The sequence below is a fragment of the Corvus kubaryi genome, unplaced genomic scaffold (genome assembly GCF_017639235.1).
Source record: "Corvus kubaryi isolate FWS band 111438036 unplaced genomic scaffold, C.kubaryi_AGA036_p1.0 126, whole genome shotgun sequence".
Taxonomy (NCBI): Eukaryota; Metazoa; Chordata; class Aves; order Passeriformes; family Corvidae; genus Corvus; species Corvus kubaryi.
The window spans coordinates 1,526,271-1,542,820 of record NW_024580661.1 but is presented as its reverse complement, the minus strand read 5'-3'; the positions used below and the strand labels follow the sequence as shown (position 1 = coordinate 1,542,820).

Here is a 16,550-nt window from a genome sequence, read left to right as displayed (position 1 = left end):
CAGCTACACTGCCAACACTATTTCCAATAACTTTTTAAATTATTTTATTTTGGGGCCTGGAGTTGAGCATTGTGATTTCTCGTGGCATTACTGGGTCTCTGGCAAATTGTTTAGCATGGAATTTTAAGTAGAAAATGATCACAGTCCACACAAAAGGGTTCACATGCAACCTGCAAGGAGCATTTCAAGCACACAGTTCAAACCTGAGGTACTTCTTAATTTTAAAAAGCATTTTTGTGATACTCAGGATACCTTTGAAGACTTGTGACTATTTAATGAACATTAAGCAATTACAAGGTCTGACTTTATCACCTAAATTGGGCCCGATGTGTTTCAAGGGCTCTTTGCAGGCTTCACAAACCAAGGGACAGTCCCAGCCTCAAACCCCATCAGGGCAGAGAGAAACGAGGGAGGAAAGAGGGAAATGAAGGAAGAAATCCCACAATTGAACCAAAACAAGGGGTTTTGCACACATAACACCCAATACCTACGGGGAAGGCACCTGGTGGGACCTGCAAAGGAAAACACAAAACGGACACAAGTGAGGAAACACAATCCTGGGACTGAGGGACAGCAGAACATTTGGGGAACTCATGGTTACAGACAAAAAGCCTGACAAAAGGAGACCCACAAAATGCTGTGCTCAATGAACCAAGCCTGGGCTCGAGAGCGTTCTGCTCGAAAAACCTCTGGCAAAGTTCCCGCATGGATGTGGATGTTCCATTCCTGCTGCTCCTCAAATTCCACCAGGGGTTACAGCTCTGCCCAAAGCAAACAGTTTTCTAAAACTGATGGAGATGAAACCAAAATTCCTGGTGATAATTACAATATTGCCAAGAATGAGCAGACAAGGACATGAATTCTGTGTGTGTTTCAATGATCCCAGAAGTTTTTTGGATGGGCTCTATTTGGCTGGGAAGTTCTCCAGGGTGGCCAGAACAAGCTCCAAGAGTATCCAAACTGCTCAGACTTCCTGATTTCCAGCACAGCCCATCCCCTAAAAGCTGCAGTGATAACAAAGACACTTGGATGACACAGCTGAGTTTTCCAACATTTTTCAAGCGGAGGATGATCAGCTCTGAAACGCCCACGGAGGAGAGTTTTTGTTGGAGAGATGCTTCCAGCATCTGCCCTCCTCATTTCTAGGGGAAAGAAGAAAATCTTTCCCAGTTTCAGCTGGAAAATCTGAGATCCAGAGCCTCACAGAGGTAAAGCAGGGGAGATTCTGTCTCCACACAAGAAATACATGGATCTGTTGGAATGAGTCTGGAGGAGGCCATGGAGCTGCTCCAAAGGCTGGAGTCCCTCTGGAGCCAGCCTGGGAGAGCTGGGGGTGCTCACCTGGAGAAGAGAAGGCTCCAGGGAGAGCTCAGAGCCCCTTGCAGGGCCTAAAGGGGCTCCAGGACAGGGACTTGGGACAAGGGATGGAGGGACAGGACACAGGGAATGGCTTCCCAGTGCCAGAGGGCAGGGCTGGATGGGAGATTGGGAAGGAATTGTTCCCTGGGAGCTTCAGAAGGCAGAATGAGACATTCATCCTAAAATAATCAAGGAAGACACACAGTGCTACAGGAGCAATTCAGTGTTCATATTTTTGGTTTTCCTTAAGTGTAAAGATCCAAAAAATGTAACCCCCTATCTTTAGAAATCCTAAAGGGAGGGAAGCAGCCTTTTGGCTTTGCCTTGCCCTTCTGTTTGTTTTAATGATGATATTAATTTATAATATCTGTTTCATTTGGGGAAGGATATTTCCTGAGTTATAGCAACTGTTGCCCAGGGGCAGCAGAACTGTCTCCTTAAGAGAGCACTGACTGCAAAACGACTTCAAACAACAACTGAGAGTGATAAAAGCAATCAGGAAAATATCAGAGAAAAACACTTTGGTATTTAAAATGCTTCAGTTCTCCTGGTTAAAAAAAAAAATTGAAAATCTATTCTTTTTCCTTCTCTGGAAGTATTATTGAAAATCCATAACCTGCACTTGTAGCTGCATTTAAAACTTATTTTAGCCATTACTTGCTCTGTCTGCTTAAGTTGCTGCCAAGACATCCTTAAGTACAATTCTTTCAGATTTCCCACAAGCTGTCTGAAAAAAAAGATGAGAGAATCACAGAATGCCCTGAGCTGGGAGGGACCCACAAGGATCATGGAGTCAGGAACCCAGGAATGCCAAGGCCAGGTTGGACACTGGGGCTTGGAGCAGCCTGGGACAGTGGAAGGTGTCCCTGTCCATGGCAGGGGTGGCACTGGATGGGCTTTAAGGTCCCTTCCACCCAACCCATGTCCATGAGTGACACTCAGTGCAGCTTTATCACCAACCCTAACCACTGGGTAAATTAATTCTCTCCTGTGGAAGCCAAAGAGGAAGGAAAAATGCTTGGGGAGCAGTATGTAAAGAGCTCTCAGCTCACACAGTTTAAGTTCCTCATCTCAGCTTTGGTTTGCTCAGGTCTTAAGGAACCTGCGTGGCTTAATTTAATTTATGCCATTTAAACAGAGCACTTAATGATATCAGTGCTCGGCAGTGCTGCTCTAGTGCAAGGCCTGTTTGCAATGTCCCATCTATAAATTAATTTCTGCAAGGTTTAGAGCAGGACTCTGCTGTAATTCCCACAGGGTTTCGATTTAGAGTGGGTTTTGTTCTTTTCTTTCCTTCAGACACACAGTTAAGTGAGCACTCTCTTCCTGCGTTTACCTGAAGACATGGAGTCATTTTCATTTTTCAATTGGCAGGCAGAATTCATTGTGATTAACCAGTGGCACCAGTGGGAACTGGGATGCACCAGCACGGAGAGGGTTTATCTCAGTGACTCATCAGCAATCCTTAAATTTAAATATATTCCTAAATCCATGAATTTCCTGAGGTACAATGAAGCCAGGAGATTGAGACCTGCAGACGTTAATGAGCATTACCTGTGCTGACAATCCCACCCTGAGCTCCCATCCAGCCCCACGAAGAACAGTTCTAGTGTTTGGCCATTTTATGTGGGAGCGCTGTTCAACTGCTGTACTCCCAGCTGGAATTCTGGGAATTCTCCTGCCCACAGCAGGTTAGAAGCACTCTGTGAATCTCTGGCACATGGACTGAACACACAGGCACTTCAATCTGGTTCTCTCACATCCGTGTCACACCTGCACCATGGCTTTGGAAAGGACTGTGCACGAGCCAGGTGATGCCAAAGGAACAGGAACATGAAAAATTTCCACCCAAGGATGAAGCTGATCCCCTCTGGCTGCAGGCAGATCTCTGTGTGTCAGAGAATCCCAAAATGGTTTGGGTTGGAGGCACCTCAAAGCCCATCCAGTGCCACCCCTGCCATGGGCAGGGACACCTCCCACTGTCCCAGGCTGCTCCAAGCCCCAATGTCCAGCCTGGCCTTGGGCACTGCCAGGGATCCAGGGGCAGCCCCAGCTGCTCTGGGCACCCTGTGCCAGGGCCTGCCCACCCTGCCAGGGAACAATTCCTTCCCAATATCCCATCCATCCCTGCCCTCTGGCACTGGGAAGCCATTCCCCAATGTATCACCACACAGCCTTGGAAAAAGCCCCTCTCCATTCACTTAGATGCTACTCCACCTGAATTTCTTAATCTGTCTCAGTGACAGCAGAACTCCACAACAAGAAGAAAGCCCCAAAATAGATTTTTGGCAGTTACTCATTCTGCCACACTGAAATATTCCCCTTTTGCAACAACAAACAAAAATAATTCACTTTTGGCTCTGCCTCATTGTGTCGTGTGGCTAAAGTAGATTTTCAGTAACTTCACCAAACTCCTGCTAAACATCATCCTGTGAAAATTAAAACATGAGGTGAAACAACCTTAAGCTCACCAGGAGAAGCATTTGGGCCCTTGAGCTGCCATATCCATGGAATATCCTTCCTGTGGATATGAAATTTCAGGTCTGTTTGTACTGAGCCACAGAAATATGTAACAACTTCTAACAAGCTGCCTGAAGCAGCTCAAGAAAGAGAAATTTGGTTTTTATAGCAATTTCTGATACAGATCATTTAAGGCATGGTCGTGCTCCCAATTAAGAATCTGCTGCAGATTGGATGAGGTTTTTTTATTAACAGTGTTCCAATTAAAATAACAAACACATGGGCCATGGCTCTATTGGAACTTTTAGTGCAGGCAAACACAAGTTTATTAATGAACTGCCCCTATCCCAGATCCAGATATTGGGAGGAATTCATGGGAATGTGCTGATGGACAACAATAAAATGTGGAGCCCAATGGTCAAACTGCCTGTGATGAATCTCAGAGCACCCCCTCAAAGCTCCAGGTATTGAACCTGTACTGACCAAATGAGGAACACAAAGGACTTTTGGCAGGGAACGAGAATCCCAGGATTTTCTTACAAACCTAGGGAATTAAAAGAACAGGTTGCTCTTCCATGCAGAAATTCCCTAAATTAAATATTTGTATTTTGAGTGCGTAAATATTACGTGTGGTACTTTCTACATGATTCAGTCAGAGTCAGCCCAAATTCAGGATTTAACAGTTCCAAGTGATCCTAATTTTCTGTCTTGGATATCACCTAATATAGAGTTCCATGGAGAATTGCCCAATCTGCCTTTGACGCCTTGTGGGCAGAGCTGTGCAGGTGCCAGGGAAGGGTTAATGCAGCATCATTAACTTCAGCCTGAAAACCCTGGAGCTTGTGAATTCCCAAGTCTCTCTGGCATCCCTTGAGTGTAATGATAGCATCTCCCAGGAATGGGAAAGAGTCCCAAAAAATCATCAGCAGAGAAAACTGCCGCTAAATTTGAGTGTCTGATTTGGGACATGGAATTTTCTTCTGTTAAAGAGAATTGCTTTGAATTACTCTGCAATGGAACTGTGACCAGCAGTGCTGGGTGGCATCTCTGACCACTCTGGGCTTTGTATCACAGGGACATCTTCCACCTCCCTGGAAGTGTCCCATCCAACCTGGCCTGGGACACTTCCAGGGATCCAGGGGCAGCCACCAGCTCTGGGTTACATTTATAAACCTGATCCCTGCCCACCTTGACTATCCAAAGTGGCATCCCAAGATCCCATTAATTTGATCAACCAAGAAACTGCTTTGCTTTAAACAGAACTGAACCTGAGTGTTTCCCAAGCAATCCTCATTAATTCCTGCTGATTCCCACCCTGTGTCCTCATTCCTTACCTTTTACCCTTTACAAAAGCCAGATCCAACAGCCTTTTCCATGTGCCTTCCAACCACTGATTTCTATCATTGCCCATAAACTGAGGGGGAAACTTTAATGGAAAGAGATTCTCAGCAGGAATTTGGGATTTAAAACAATACAACACTCTCATGCTGTGATGTTTTAGTGACAATGGGCTCTTGAATTCCTTAAAAAACATGGATTTACCCGAAGTGAAGCCTTAAAAAGCAGATTGTTTTCAGACTCTCAGGTTAAGAACTTTACTCAAGAGATCCTATAAGTATTCCTATAAAACTTAAGCTTGCAGTTCAGCTTTCCTTCTGTAGCTGAAGGAACCAAAAATATCAACGGAGACAATTGGAGGGACAACAGCAATTAGAGGGAAAAGAAGTATTGGCTAAAAAGCCCATAAAGACCTTGGTGAGAACAGAAGCAACGTTAGAGGTGTTGTACTGTTACTCCTTGGTTACTATTCCTCTGGAGATGCCTGATTTCCATTCTGAGTAATGTTCTATCAAAATCTGGCAAAGAATGCAATGAACTTTCAGCCTCCTGCTATTCCTCCTACTCCTCTTCTTTTTGGTTCAAACCAGGAATTCCTTTCTCTCTGAGCTCCCCTCTCTCATTTCCGTGGTGTGGGGCAGGCTCATCCCTGTCACAAAATGCATTTTGATTGCCCTGTGCACTGAGCATTCACCAGCTTGAACAGAACAGAAACTTCCAGAGAGGTGAGCAAAACCCAGACCAGAAAATATCCACTTCCAAATCTATCTGCACTCAGAATGAAAACAAACAGAAAATCATCATGAAATTAAGATAATTTTTTTCTATTTATTGATCTAAATAGGTTTGTCTCAGTTAAAAAAAAAAAAAAACAAACCAAAAAAAAGAAAGAAGCCTGAAAATAATAAAATTGCAACCACTCTGAAAGAACAAACTGTACCTCTTCCACGTCATTGTCCAGCACCACGACCTGCAGGGGGGAGGTCAGGTTCCGGTTATCCGAGATAGTCGTTCCCACTGGGGAGGATTCCAGGATGAAGCCCTCGTAGGTAGACCTTGTGAAATAAGGCTTCTGGTTGTTCTCGTCCAGGATCTCGATGTGGAGGTTGGCAAAGGCGGGGAGAGGATGTCCATTGTCTTGTTCAGCCTAAAAAAATCACCTCATTTGTCAAAGGTTCCCAGTTCCGAACAGTGACTCCCTGGGGATAATTCTACTTAAGAGTCATAATCCAGTTAAAAAATGGATTTTTTTTTCCCCCAGATCCCCCTATTATGGAACTCAACATCATGGAAAAGAGAAATACCAACTAAAAGCTAGCCTGGAGAGAAGAACATCAACACTTTCCATCACAGCCACATTTACACAGCCACAAGAACCCCAAACCTTGTGCAAACACAGCTCCTTAAACTCTCAGGATCGAGAGTTTTGAAAAAAGCTCCGAGGGACGAAAGAGAACTGGGAATGCTGATTGGACAGCAGAACCCACAGCAGCAGCAAGAGAGTTAAGCCCAGAAGGTGATGTAGTGGGTTGAGCCTGAGCTGATGGACAGACTTTTAGACTAATGACGCTTCTCACAATTTACATATTTAAACAGCACAGAAAAGTGGGAATTTCCTTCGTTCCAGCTCACCTGCCAGGAGGTGGGGGGGGGCCTCGGAGCCTCCGGGCCCTGCCAGGCTGGGCCGGGGCCCCTGCCCCACTGCGCTCTTCCCAACGCCATGGCATGGACCCTGGGTCACTGGGGGGAAACTGTCCCAGAGCCGCAGGCAGCTAAACCCAGGCATGGACTGCCGCACGGCTGAACCCAGGCATGGACTGCTCACGGCTAAACCCAGGCATGGACTGCCACACGGCTAAACCCAGCCATGGACTGCTCACGGCTAAACCCAGCCATGGACTGCTCACGGCTAAACCCAGCCATGGACTGCCACAGAGCTAAACCCAGCCATGGACTGCCACAGAGCTAAACCCAGCCATGGACTGCCGCACGGCTAAACCCAGGCATGGACTGCCGCACGGCTAAACCCAGCCATGGACTGCCGCACGGCTAAACCCAGCCAGCGTGGCTTCCTGGGACCGGTGCGTCCCTCTCCTCTCCACGCGGAGCCATCGGGAGCCGGCGGAGCCTCCTGTCTGCAGCCAGCACACTTCATGCTGAACTGAAGAGGACACCATGCAGCGAGCAGCACAAAGGGAGCGAGGCTTTCTCCACCATAAAGCCTGAGCAAGAACATTCTTCAATGTGGTGGCTTCAGAGTCAGAGAGAAAGTGAGTCACGTGGGACAGAGCTGGAAATGGCGACAGGAGAAAAGAGGGCGGTGCCGCGATTCTCGTGCGTAGCTTAAAATACTTCTTGCATGCTGTGGTAAGAAACTGTAATATCACAAACTGTTTGTCTCTTTGATCCATTTGAAGTACATGGGGGGATGGAGAATTCACGTGTGGCCCGTGAAGATTGTGAAGAGTGCCCATGCCAGGTTATATAGAAGCAGTGAGAGGCTTTTAGAGACTGGTGGCGAAGAAAGCCTTTGTGTTCAGGCCAAAGTAACTCATCCTTTAAAAGATTAATAACCCCATGTGATGGCCCATGTTTGGCAGTGTGAAGGAACTGTGAGATTTTTCAGGGGAGAGATGTTTTACACCACAGCAGATTGTTTCTTTCCGGGCGGGTCTGCTGTTGGTGGCACTTTGGGAACCACATGAAGCAGAAGAAAATGCTTTTTCCCTTAAGCATAAGAAAGAGACTTTTTAAGAACTGCAACACTGACTAAAATCGCATGTTCTGCTATCGTTTGTGCGAGTTGGGTAAAAGGAGGGAAGTGCTGGAAGGGGGGGGGGGTTTGCTTGAATTTCTTGTTATACCTTTTTGCTTTTAGTTCTGTTAGTAATAAACTTTTTTATTTGCACAGCAACCGTTTTAAGTTTGAACCTGTTTTGCCTCGCAGCTCTCTAGTTTGCCTCAATATTTTCTTATTTTCCCCTTATGAAAAGTAACAGATTTTGTGTGCTTGACGCTTAACTGTGTCAAACCACGACAGGTGGGAACAGCACACATGGACACATTTGCTTCCTCTCCCCCCAAATCTGCCTCTTCAGCATTACATGAGTGGGACTTTAATCTGGATTTTGCCTATTTTTGAATCCCAGACTGGTTTGGGTTGGACAGGACCTCAAAGCCCATCCAGTGCCACCCCTGCCATGGGCAGGGACACCTTCCACTGTCCCAGGCTGCTCCAAGTCCAGCCAACCTGGCCTTGGACACTGCCAGGGATCCAGGGGCAGCCCCAGCTTCTCTGGGCACCCTGTTCCCAGGGAAGTTGTGGATGTGTGTCCAGCAAAATTCTTTACTTCCACAAAATAACCCCCACTTACTTTCCCATGGCAGCTCTGAACCTCCCAGGAGTTACTCCCTGATATTTTTCACCTGATTTATTCTTATTCTCAAACTTCCTAAAGATAAAAGCACTAATTGCCCATTCCACGGTGCTAAACCTATAAAAACCTAGAATTCTGCTTTCTTTTCCTGTAACTTCCCAACCAACAACTAATTAAAGCAAAGACACAAGGGAATTAGGAGACAAAAAGTAAACCGGGTTTAATTATAGTCCTGCACGTGACACTGCAGCAAGACAACAGTAGGCCACTGAAAGAGTTTCCTGTTCCACGGCCAAAATTTGTATTCCCAAAATCGGGATGCACACAGACCCTGGACCACAACAGAGAGAATGAGACCTAAATTCCTGTTGGTAGCAGGACTTGCTGTTTGCAGAGGGTTTTACTTCTAATCTGGTATTTCCCCCATTTCAAACAGGTAATTCCTCATTTTTCAAATCAAGAGTCCAAGGAACCTTGGTCTGGAAACATCCCTTTGGTTTCATCGAAGTTTTTTAAAATTTCTTATTTAAACACCTTTTCTTGGTCTGAAAAATGTTAACTTTCTTTGTTTATAAAGCAGCAATAGCATCTTGTTAATGATAAAAACCTCTATAAAAAAAAAGAAAAAAGGTATTAAAAGCTTCTAGTTCAAGTAAAAAGAAATATAAAAATTGTTGTTTTCTTCAGAGGAGGTGATGACACCTTAAGTAACCCATAAAAAACTCATTCTTGGTTTTTAGGAAAAAATGGAGTTTTCTTTTTAAAATATACCTGGATTACTCTTGAACAACAGAAAAGATTCTCCAGACCAGTCCAGTTGATGCTCCACTGAATGAAAACAAACTTCACCAAAATTACCTGGCAGGACTCTGGCTACTGACCCAGGAGGGTGAAACTCCAGAAATGTCCTGAGAAGGAATTTTTGCCTAAGTTAAAATATTGAAAGTATAAAAAAAAAATACCAGGAAAAGTCTGCTCCTCAAGCACCACACACTACTGGGATTCTATTTTATATGTAGATGCATCATGGAATCAGAGAATCCTGGAATCTTTTAGGATGGAAAGACTTCCAGGATCATGTGCCCGATGCCCACCTTGTCCCCAGCCCAGAGCACTGAGTGCCACCTCCAGCCCTTCCTTGGACACCTCCAGGCATGGGCACTCCAAAGCTCCCTGGGCAGCCCCTGCCAAGGCCTGAGCACCCTTTCCATGCAGAAATTCCTGCTGCTGTCCAAGCTGAGCCTCCCCTGGCCCAGCCTGAGGCCGTTTCCCCTTGTCCTGTCCCTGTTCCCTGGCAGCAGAGCCCGACCCCCCCGGCTGCCCCCTCCTGTCAGGGACTTGTGCAGAGCCACAAGGTCCCCCCTGAGCCTCCTTTGCTCCAGGCTCAGCCCCTTTCCCAGCTCCCTCAGCTGCTCCTGGGGCTCCAGCCCCTTCCCAACTCCATTCCCTGCCCTGGACATGCTCCAGCCCCTCCAGGGCTCTCCTGAAGTGCTCCTCCCCACAGGACTAACAATGGTTGTCCATCATTAAATACTCTTTTCTTCTGCTTTTCCAAGTAAAGTCAGTCCCTTCAGAGCCCAGAGTTTCCATCCAACACCTGTGAGTTACTTTATAAAAACCCTTAATATTTTTCGCTAGGAAGAGATCCTAAAAAAAGGAAAACGCAAACAACAGAGGGTCTCAATCTTCTGAACAGCTTGAAACACCACAAAAATGTCCTTGCTTTAAAGTCCAAGTGAGCCCAGAGCTCATTCTGGGATAAAAGCAGGAATATTCACCCAGGAAGGTGTTGCAGGCTTTGCTGAAGTGCTGGGAATTACACACTGCCAAACACAAAGAGAGTTGTTTGCTCCCACAATTGGACTTCAAATTTGAAACCCTGGAGCCCAAAAGGACAAAGCAAAGGCGTCCTTCCTCAGAACTTCCACTCAGAATCCCTTCAGCTTTCCTTCGTGTTCACTGGTCACAATGATGGATTCATTTCATTTTTTTGTTTCTGAAGATGCCTCTATTTAAGGGAAAAAAGCAAGATTTGCGAACAGCCACTTCCTTTTGCCTTTTGTTTGAAACAAGGAATTCCATATTACAACGTGAGGAATTGATTTGCTTTCAGATGTTCCATGAAATCAGTCCTAGAAGCAACACTTGACTATGAACCGAGTTCAACACAGAACCTTCATAATGCTCAAAAAATATAAAAAAAGCTGAAATGTTGTCAGATTTTGCTCCAGTGCCCTATTTCTTGTGGTTTTTCTTTCTGTGGTTTGTTTTTTTTTTTTTTTTGCTTCTTTGTTTTGCAGTGGTTTGGGAGTGGGTTTTTTGTTATTTTTGGTTTTGTTGTGGGGTTTTTTATAAGAGATGAAGTTACATCTCATGGGAGTTGTTCCAGACATTGAGTGCTCAGTGCAAACCCTTTTTCCTCATATTGACCTGGACTTGCTTGTTGGTTGAGCTTTTTTGCTTCCTAACACATATTCTGGAGCACAAACAGCAAACAATTTACATTTGCTTCACCCTGGTATCTAAGCCACAAAGCATTTGGGTTCCAGTCCTTCAAAAAATGTGGTTTAGTGTCAAAATAATGAAGGATCTCTCAAATAACCCCAAGGATGTGACCTTCACACTGCTACCAAGACACAAAAAAACCAGCAGAGACTTAGACTCCGGTATAACTGAGTAGCTAAGGGCAGCTAAAGAAAAAGAAAAGATAAAATAATGTGCAATGTGTTAATTCTCACAGATACGGAATATTTATTACATCATCTCTGCTGAAGATTGCTCCCATTGGTAGTGTCCATCATTTTGTCCTGATAGAAGATGGCTGGAGGTGACAGGAAAGCAGTTCCAGGGGGGATGCAATGAGTGAGGAGCAAATGGCTGTGGGAATTAACAGGGCCAATGGGAAGTTCCCTCCTCCAAAGTAGCAGATGAAACAGTTCCCCCAAAAATGAGAAATTAGAGCAATGCAAAAGGCTCCCTCATGGAACCATGGAGTATTCCAAGGTGGAAAGGCCCCAAAGGGATCATCGAGTGCAATTTCAAGCTGGAAAGAATGCACAGGGATCATGGAGTGCAATTCCAAGCTGGAAAGAATACACAGGGATCATTGAGTCCAACTCCAAGCTGGAAAGGACCCACAGGGATCATTGAGTGTAATTCCAAGCTGGAAGGACTCACAGAGATCACAGAGTCCAACTCCAAGCTGGAAAGGACGCACAGGGATCACTGAATGCAGTTCCAAGCTGGAAAGGACCCACAGGGATCATGGAGTGCAATTCCAAGCTGGAAAGACCCACCGGGATCATTGAGTGCAATTCCAAGCTGGAAGGACTCACAGGCATCATCGAGTGCAATTCCAAGCTGGAAGGACCCACAGGGATCACTGAGTGCAATTCCAAGCTGGAAGGACCCACAGGGATCACTGAGTCCAGCTCCAGGCCCCCAGCACTATCCAGAGCTGGAATATTCTCCAGCCAGTTCCCAGTGTCCCCTCTCACTGCCCAAAACAGCAGATCCTGTCCTAGAGAAACATCTAAAAGAGAGCAAAGCCTGGTTCCCTTGGATAAAACTCAGAGTTCCCAATTCCACTTAGGCAATAAATACTCCTAGTTCTCCATGGAATCACAGGAGCCACTTCAGCAATCCTCCATCCAAACAATCTGTCCTAAGGTGCAAGGAAACAGAATTGTTTTATTCAAGACACTTCCATGCTACTCCTTTTCCACAGGACTACAGAGTTATCTGAAGCGTAAAACAGGCTAATTCGGAACAAATTTTAAATAAAACATGTAATGGGAGGTTTGTCTTCATGCCAGATCTTTTATTTGATAAAAATGGGAAGGTCCATCCCTAGAAGCAAAGAAAAACCCAACAAAAAAACCCAAATAAAACAAAGAAAAATAAAAAAAGCCCCAAACCAAAATAATAATAATAATAAAAAACCCCTAAACAAACAAACAAATGAAAACCCCAAAAAAGTTCTCTCTCCCCTCCAATCCCAACAGGAACATGAGCAAGGGGAGCTGAGGGGAGAGTGGTGCATGGGGATAAAAGTGAGCTTCACACAAAAAAATTGGGATGTCAGGATTTATTCCTGGTGAGGGGCTACACACAAAGCTATGCGGAAGAGTAGCAGGGGGAGCTGCAAACTGAGCTCCAAGAAGATCTCAGACTTAAGGAATGCAAAATTAGGGGGCAGGGAGTGGAACCAGATGAGCTTTAACGTCCCTTCCAAGCCAAACCATCCTGGGATTCTGTGATCCATTATTTAAATGGATGTGGTTAAGTCAGGAGCAGCCAGCAGGGAGAGGGAGGAGAAGGGGCAGGGTGACAAAGTGGCTCCTTGGAACTGGGACATCACTCACTCGGTGTAACTGAACGGGGAAGGCAGGGTGAAAAGAGGGACAGCATTTATCCAGGTTTAGGCTAAACTTTAGGATTGGGGATTAATTCCCGAGGTCGGCAGGTACAGCACAAGGAAAGAAGTGCTGAACTGGATTAAAACTTGGCTTGAGGACAAGGAGCACAGAATATCTTTAGAACACAGAAGAAATGTGATTTTCCTGTCAGTGACTTTGCTATCACTGAGGCAGGGAAACTAAATCAGCACAAAATGTGTCTGGACACTGGGCATAAAAAAACCCCCAAACCCCAAAACATCCATTTGAGGGCCATGGGTAAAGCATAACTTCAGGACCAGCAAGACTCACGGTGCTGCAGGGCAGTGATCAGCAATTAGGGATTATTTCTCAAATATTGCAACTCTTTCTTCTTCCCTCAAAAAACCCACCAGCCACAAAGCCATCAGGCCAAGTTTTAGGTGGTGAATGTTAAATTTTACATGGAAAGATAGGTTTTTATTGCAGAAAGGAAATTTCTGTCAATAAAGAGATACCACAGAACATCCCAATTATTGATTTTAATAATTTCATTGCTCTGGGAGTTTTGACACACAATTTAGGGTCAATCTTACTGACATGAAGAAATATTTTAGTGATTTAAAGGGAAATTTTGGGTTTCCTGGACCCTTTTTTCCTGCATCACAAAGACAAACCCTGTCCCTGCACTCAGATTTTTAATTCTACATCAAATCCCATCACTGTATTAAACAAAAGAGAGAAAAAAAAAGGCTGTCTCAAAGAGAGTTAATTGAATTCGGAGTTCACCTAAGGGCTGAACCTTTGAACAGCTAATTTAAAAAACCACTTCTTGTCCTTAGTACCTACAGGAGATGCACAACCAAAGGAATGATTTGGAAAATTTCAGCATCGACAGAAAGAGGATGGAGCAACTCTTTAATGAAAAGAAACTTCTTCCATTCTTGTCCTAATCTGTCACCCTGAGTGCAAACCCCAAAGTTTAGAGGAGCAAAGAATAAGCACAAATCCTCTGAAATGCAAGAAAAATAAGACACGGGAAGAGGGGAAGGTTGGAGCTACCCCAACCAAAGGTAGCAAAGGTCAACAGATGCGTGGAGCCAAGAGATCAGAACAGGATGGGAAGAGCTGAAGGCTTGAAGTCCTTGGAAAAATCAACAAAACATTGCAGATATGAAGTTCTGAAGGGGTGGAAACCAAAAAACAGTAGATCATTCCGGACTTTTTGAGTCTCAAAACCCATGGAGCATTTCTCTAATGCAAGAACTTCCAGTCCCGTGAGCCTCAACTGATGGACATCTCCTCATTGCCTGCTGGAATTGTGCTGTCTGAAATTCAGAATAAACCAGCCACAGAATCACCAAGGTTGGGAGAGTCTTTCAAGGTCATAGAGTCCAACCATTACCCCAGCAACACCAGCATCACCCCCAAACCACGCCCCCAAGGGCCACCTCTTGATGCCTCCTGAACACTTCCTGAGAGGGTGACTCCAACACTGCCCTGGGCGACTTCTTCCAAAGCCTGACCGCTCTTTCAGGGAAAAAGGAGTTTTTTCTGATGTCTAATCTGAACCTCCCCTGGTGAATATGGTAAGAAAAACAATTCAAAAATCATGCTTGAAGCTGCAGCCAAAGACAGGAGCCTAGAGAAGAAGAGAAGCAGCTCAGATCTCCCTGGATTTCTCTTTTTATTAATAAATTTGTCTTCCATGAGCCAGCCTGGCCTCCCCTTGCACCCAGATCAGCATTTGGCCCCACAGCACTGCCTGTCAAATCAGTCTTGGAAGGAATCACAGTTTGTGTTGGAAGGGACCTTGAAAATCATCCCTGCCATGGGCAGAGACACCTTCCACTGTCCCAGGCTGCTCCAAGCCCCAATGTCCAGCCTGGCCTTGGGCACTGCCAGGGATCCAGGGGCAGCCCCAGCTGCTCTGGGCACCCTGTGCCAGGGCCTGCCCACCCTCCCAGGGAACAATTCCTTCTCAATATCCCATCTTAATTCCCCCTCTGTCAGTCTGAACCCATCCCCCCTTGTTCTGTCACTCCAGTTCTTGTTGCAGAGTCCCTCTCCAGATTCCCCATACCCCTTGAGATCCTGGAAGGAGCTGTGAGGTCTCCACACAACCTTCTCTTCTGGAGGAGAACCCATTCTGTCTGTTTTAACCCTGCCACCTCCTTGTCCCAGTTGGGAACTCCTCACCCTGCCACTGCAGGAGAGGCTGAAGTGCTGCTTCCTCTTCACTCCCTGAACTCTGACATAAAACTGCATTTCACAGGGGTCTGTCCCAGCTTCTTCCTTCCTCACCTGGAGGAGCCTCTGTCCTTCTCTGTCCTTTTTGGGACGCTGTGCTCAGGACGCCTGGATCTGTTCAGAGCTGCAGTACTTTTCTCCCTGTCCTTTTCTCTATTTTCACTGATGATTTCTAATGTTCCATTTCCTTTTTCTTTGGATCACCGAGCCAACCTTCACACTCTGTTCCCAGTTCCAACACCAAGATCTCATTCCCAAGTCAGGCCAGAACCCATCATTTTATAGAAAAGTTTAGGACGACCCTTTCTGACATGTTTCACCTTATTTTTAATCCATGCCTAATTTTATCAACCATTTTATCACCGACTCCCTTGGTCTTGCAAAGTCCTTCTGCAATTCTACAGTCAATCCCTGGAAGTTCCATCCCAGGAAGTGTTGGGAAGACATGGGGACTCAGAGTAGTTGTGGGCTTGGCTGAGTTAAAAGGGTTGGAATTGATGGTTTTAGAGGGTTTTTTCAACCTAAATGATTCTGTGACTATGTATTTGTCTTTACAACCAGAATATTTTTTATATTTTATATTTATAGTTATATTTTTTGTATTTATATAAACAACCATAATATATATAAAATATATATTATGATTCTGTAATACCTCAGCATCAGAATTAGCTGTTATTTCAGTATTTCAACCACTGAGATCATTCCCAAGTTTCTCCAGCCTAGAGCTGTCCCCCACAACCTCCCTGTGTTTTAAACCTGATCATTTCTTGCCCTCTGCACCTTCCAGTGGCAGGCAAACACTCTCTCCCAGTCTTCCTGCACTTCCTCGGAACAGGAAACAGCCCTGGTGCAATCACACCAACCATGGCACATAAACATCCTTATTTCCTGCCTTCCAGTTTGATTCTGAGGTTGTTTCCAAAAGGATGCCTTTTTTTCCTGTAATGCAGGAATTTTTCAACAGACTTAAGAGCAACGGACAGGAGGGATCCATGATGTTCCCAGTGGGATCAGAGAAACCAACAAAGCTCCAGAGTGAGGAGCAGGAGAGCACCACTTCCTGTTGTTTCTGCTGAGATCCATATCAGGGAGAATCATGGATATTGGGAAGGGTTTAATTACACTGGGACTGCTGGGAGCATCTCTGATCCAAAGCAGCTCCACGAGAAAGGAATTGGAGAACCACAGAATATCCCGAGCTGGAAGGGTCCCACAGGGATCATGGATCCAGCCCCTGGCCCTGCACAGACACCCCAACAACCCCAGCCTGGGCATCCCTGGCAGCGCTGTCCAAACGCTCCTGGAGCTCTGGCAGCCTCGGGGCCGTGCCCATTCCCTGGGGAGCCTGGGCAGTGCCCAGCACCCTCTGGGGAAGCACCTTTCCCTG

The 16,550-nt window shown here is 45.6% G+C and overlaps 1 protein-coding gene across 1 annotated transcript in view; it reads right to left on the bottom strand.

The window, feature by feature from the left end:
- Nucleotides 1–16,550, bottom strand: part of PCDH15 (protocadherin related 15) — a 506,585-nt gene that overhangs the window by 21,643 nt on the left and 468,392 nt on the right. Inside the window, exons 14-15 of the mRNA XM_042021638.1 lie at nt 6,098–6,304; nt 393–512 (exon numbers count right to left, since the gene is read on the bottom strand). Of these exons, the coding sequence (XP_041877572.1) occupies nt 393–512; nt 6,098–6,304 (327 nt within the window). The remainder of the gene's footprint in view (nt 1–392; nt 513–6,097; nt 6,305–16,550) is intronic.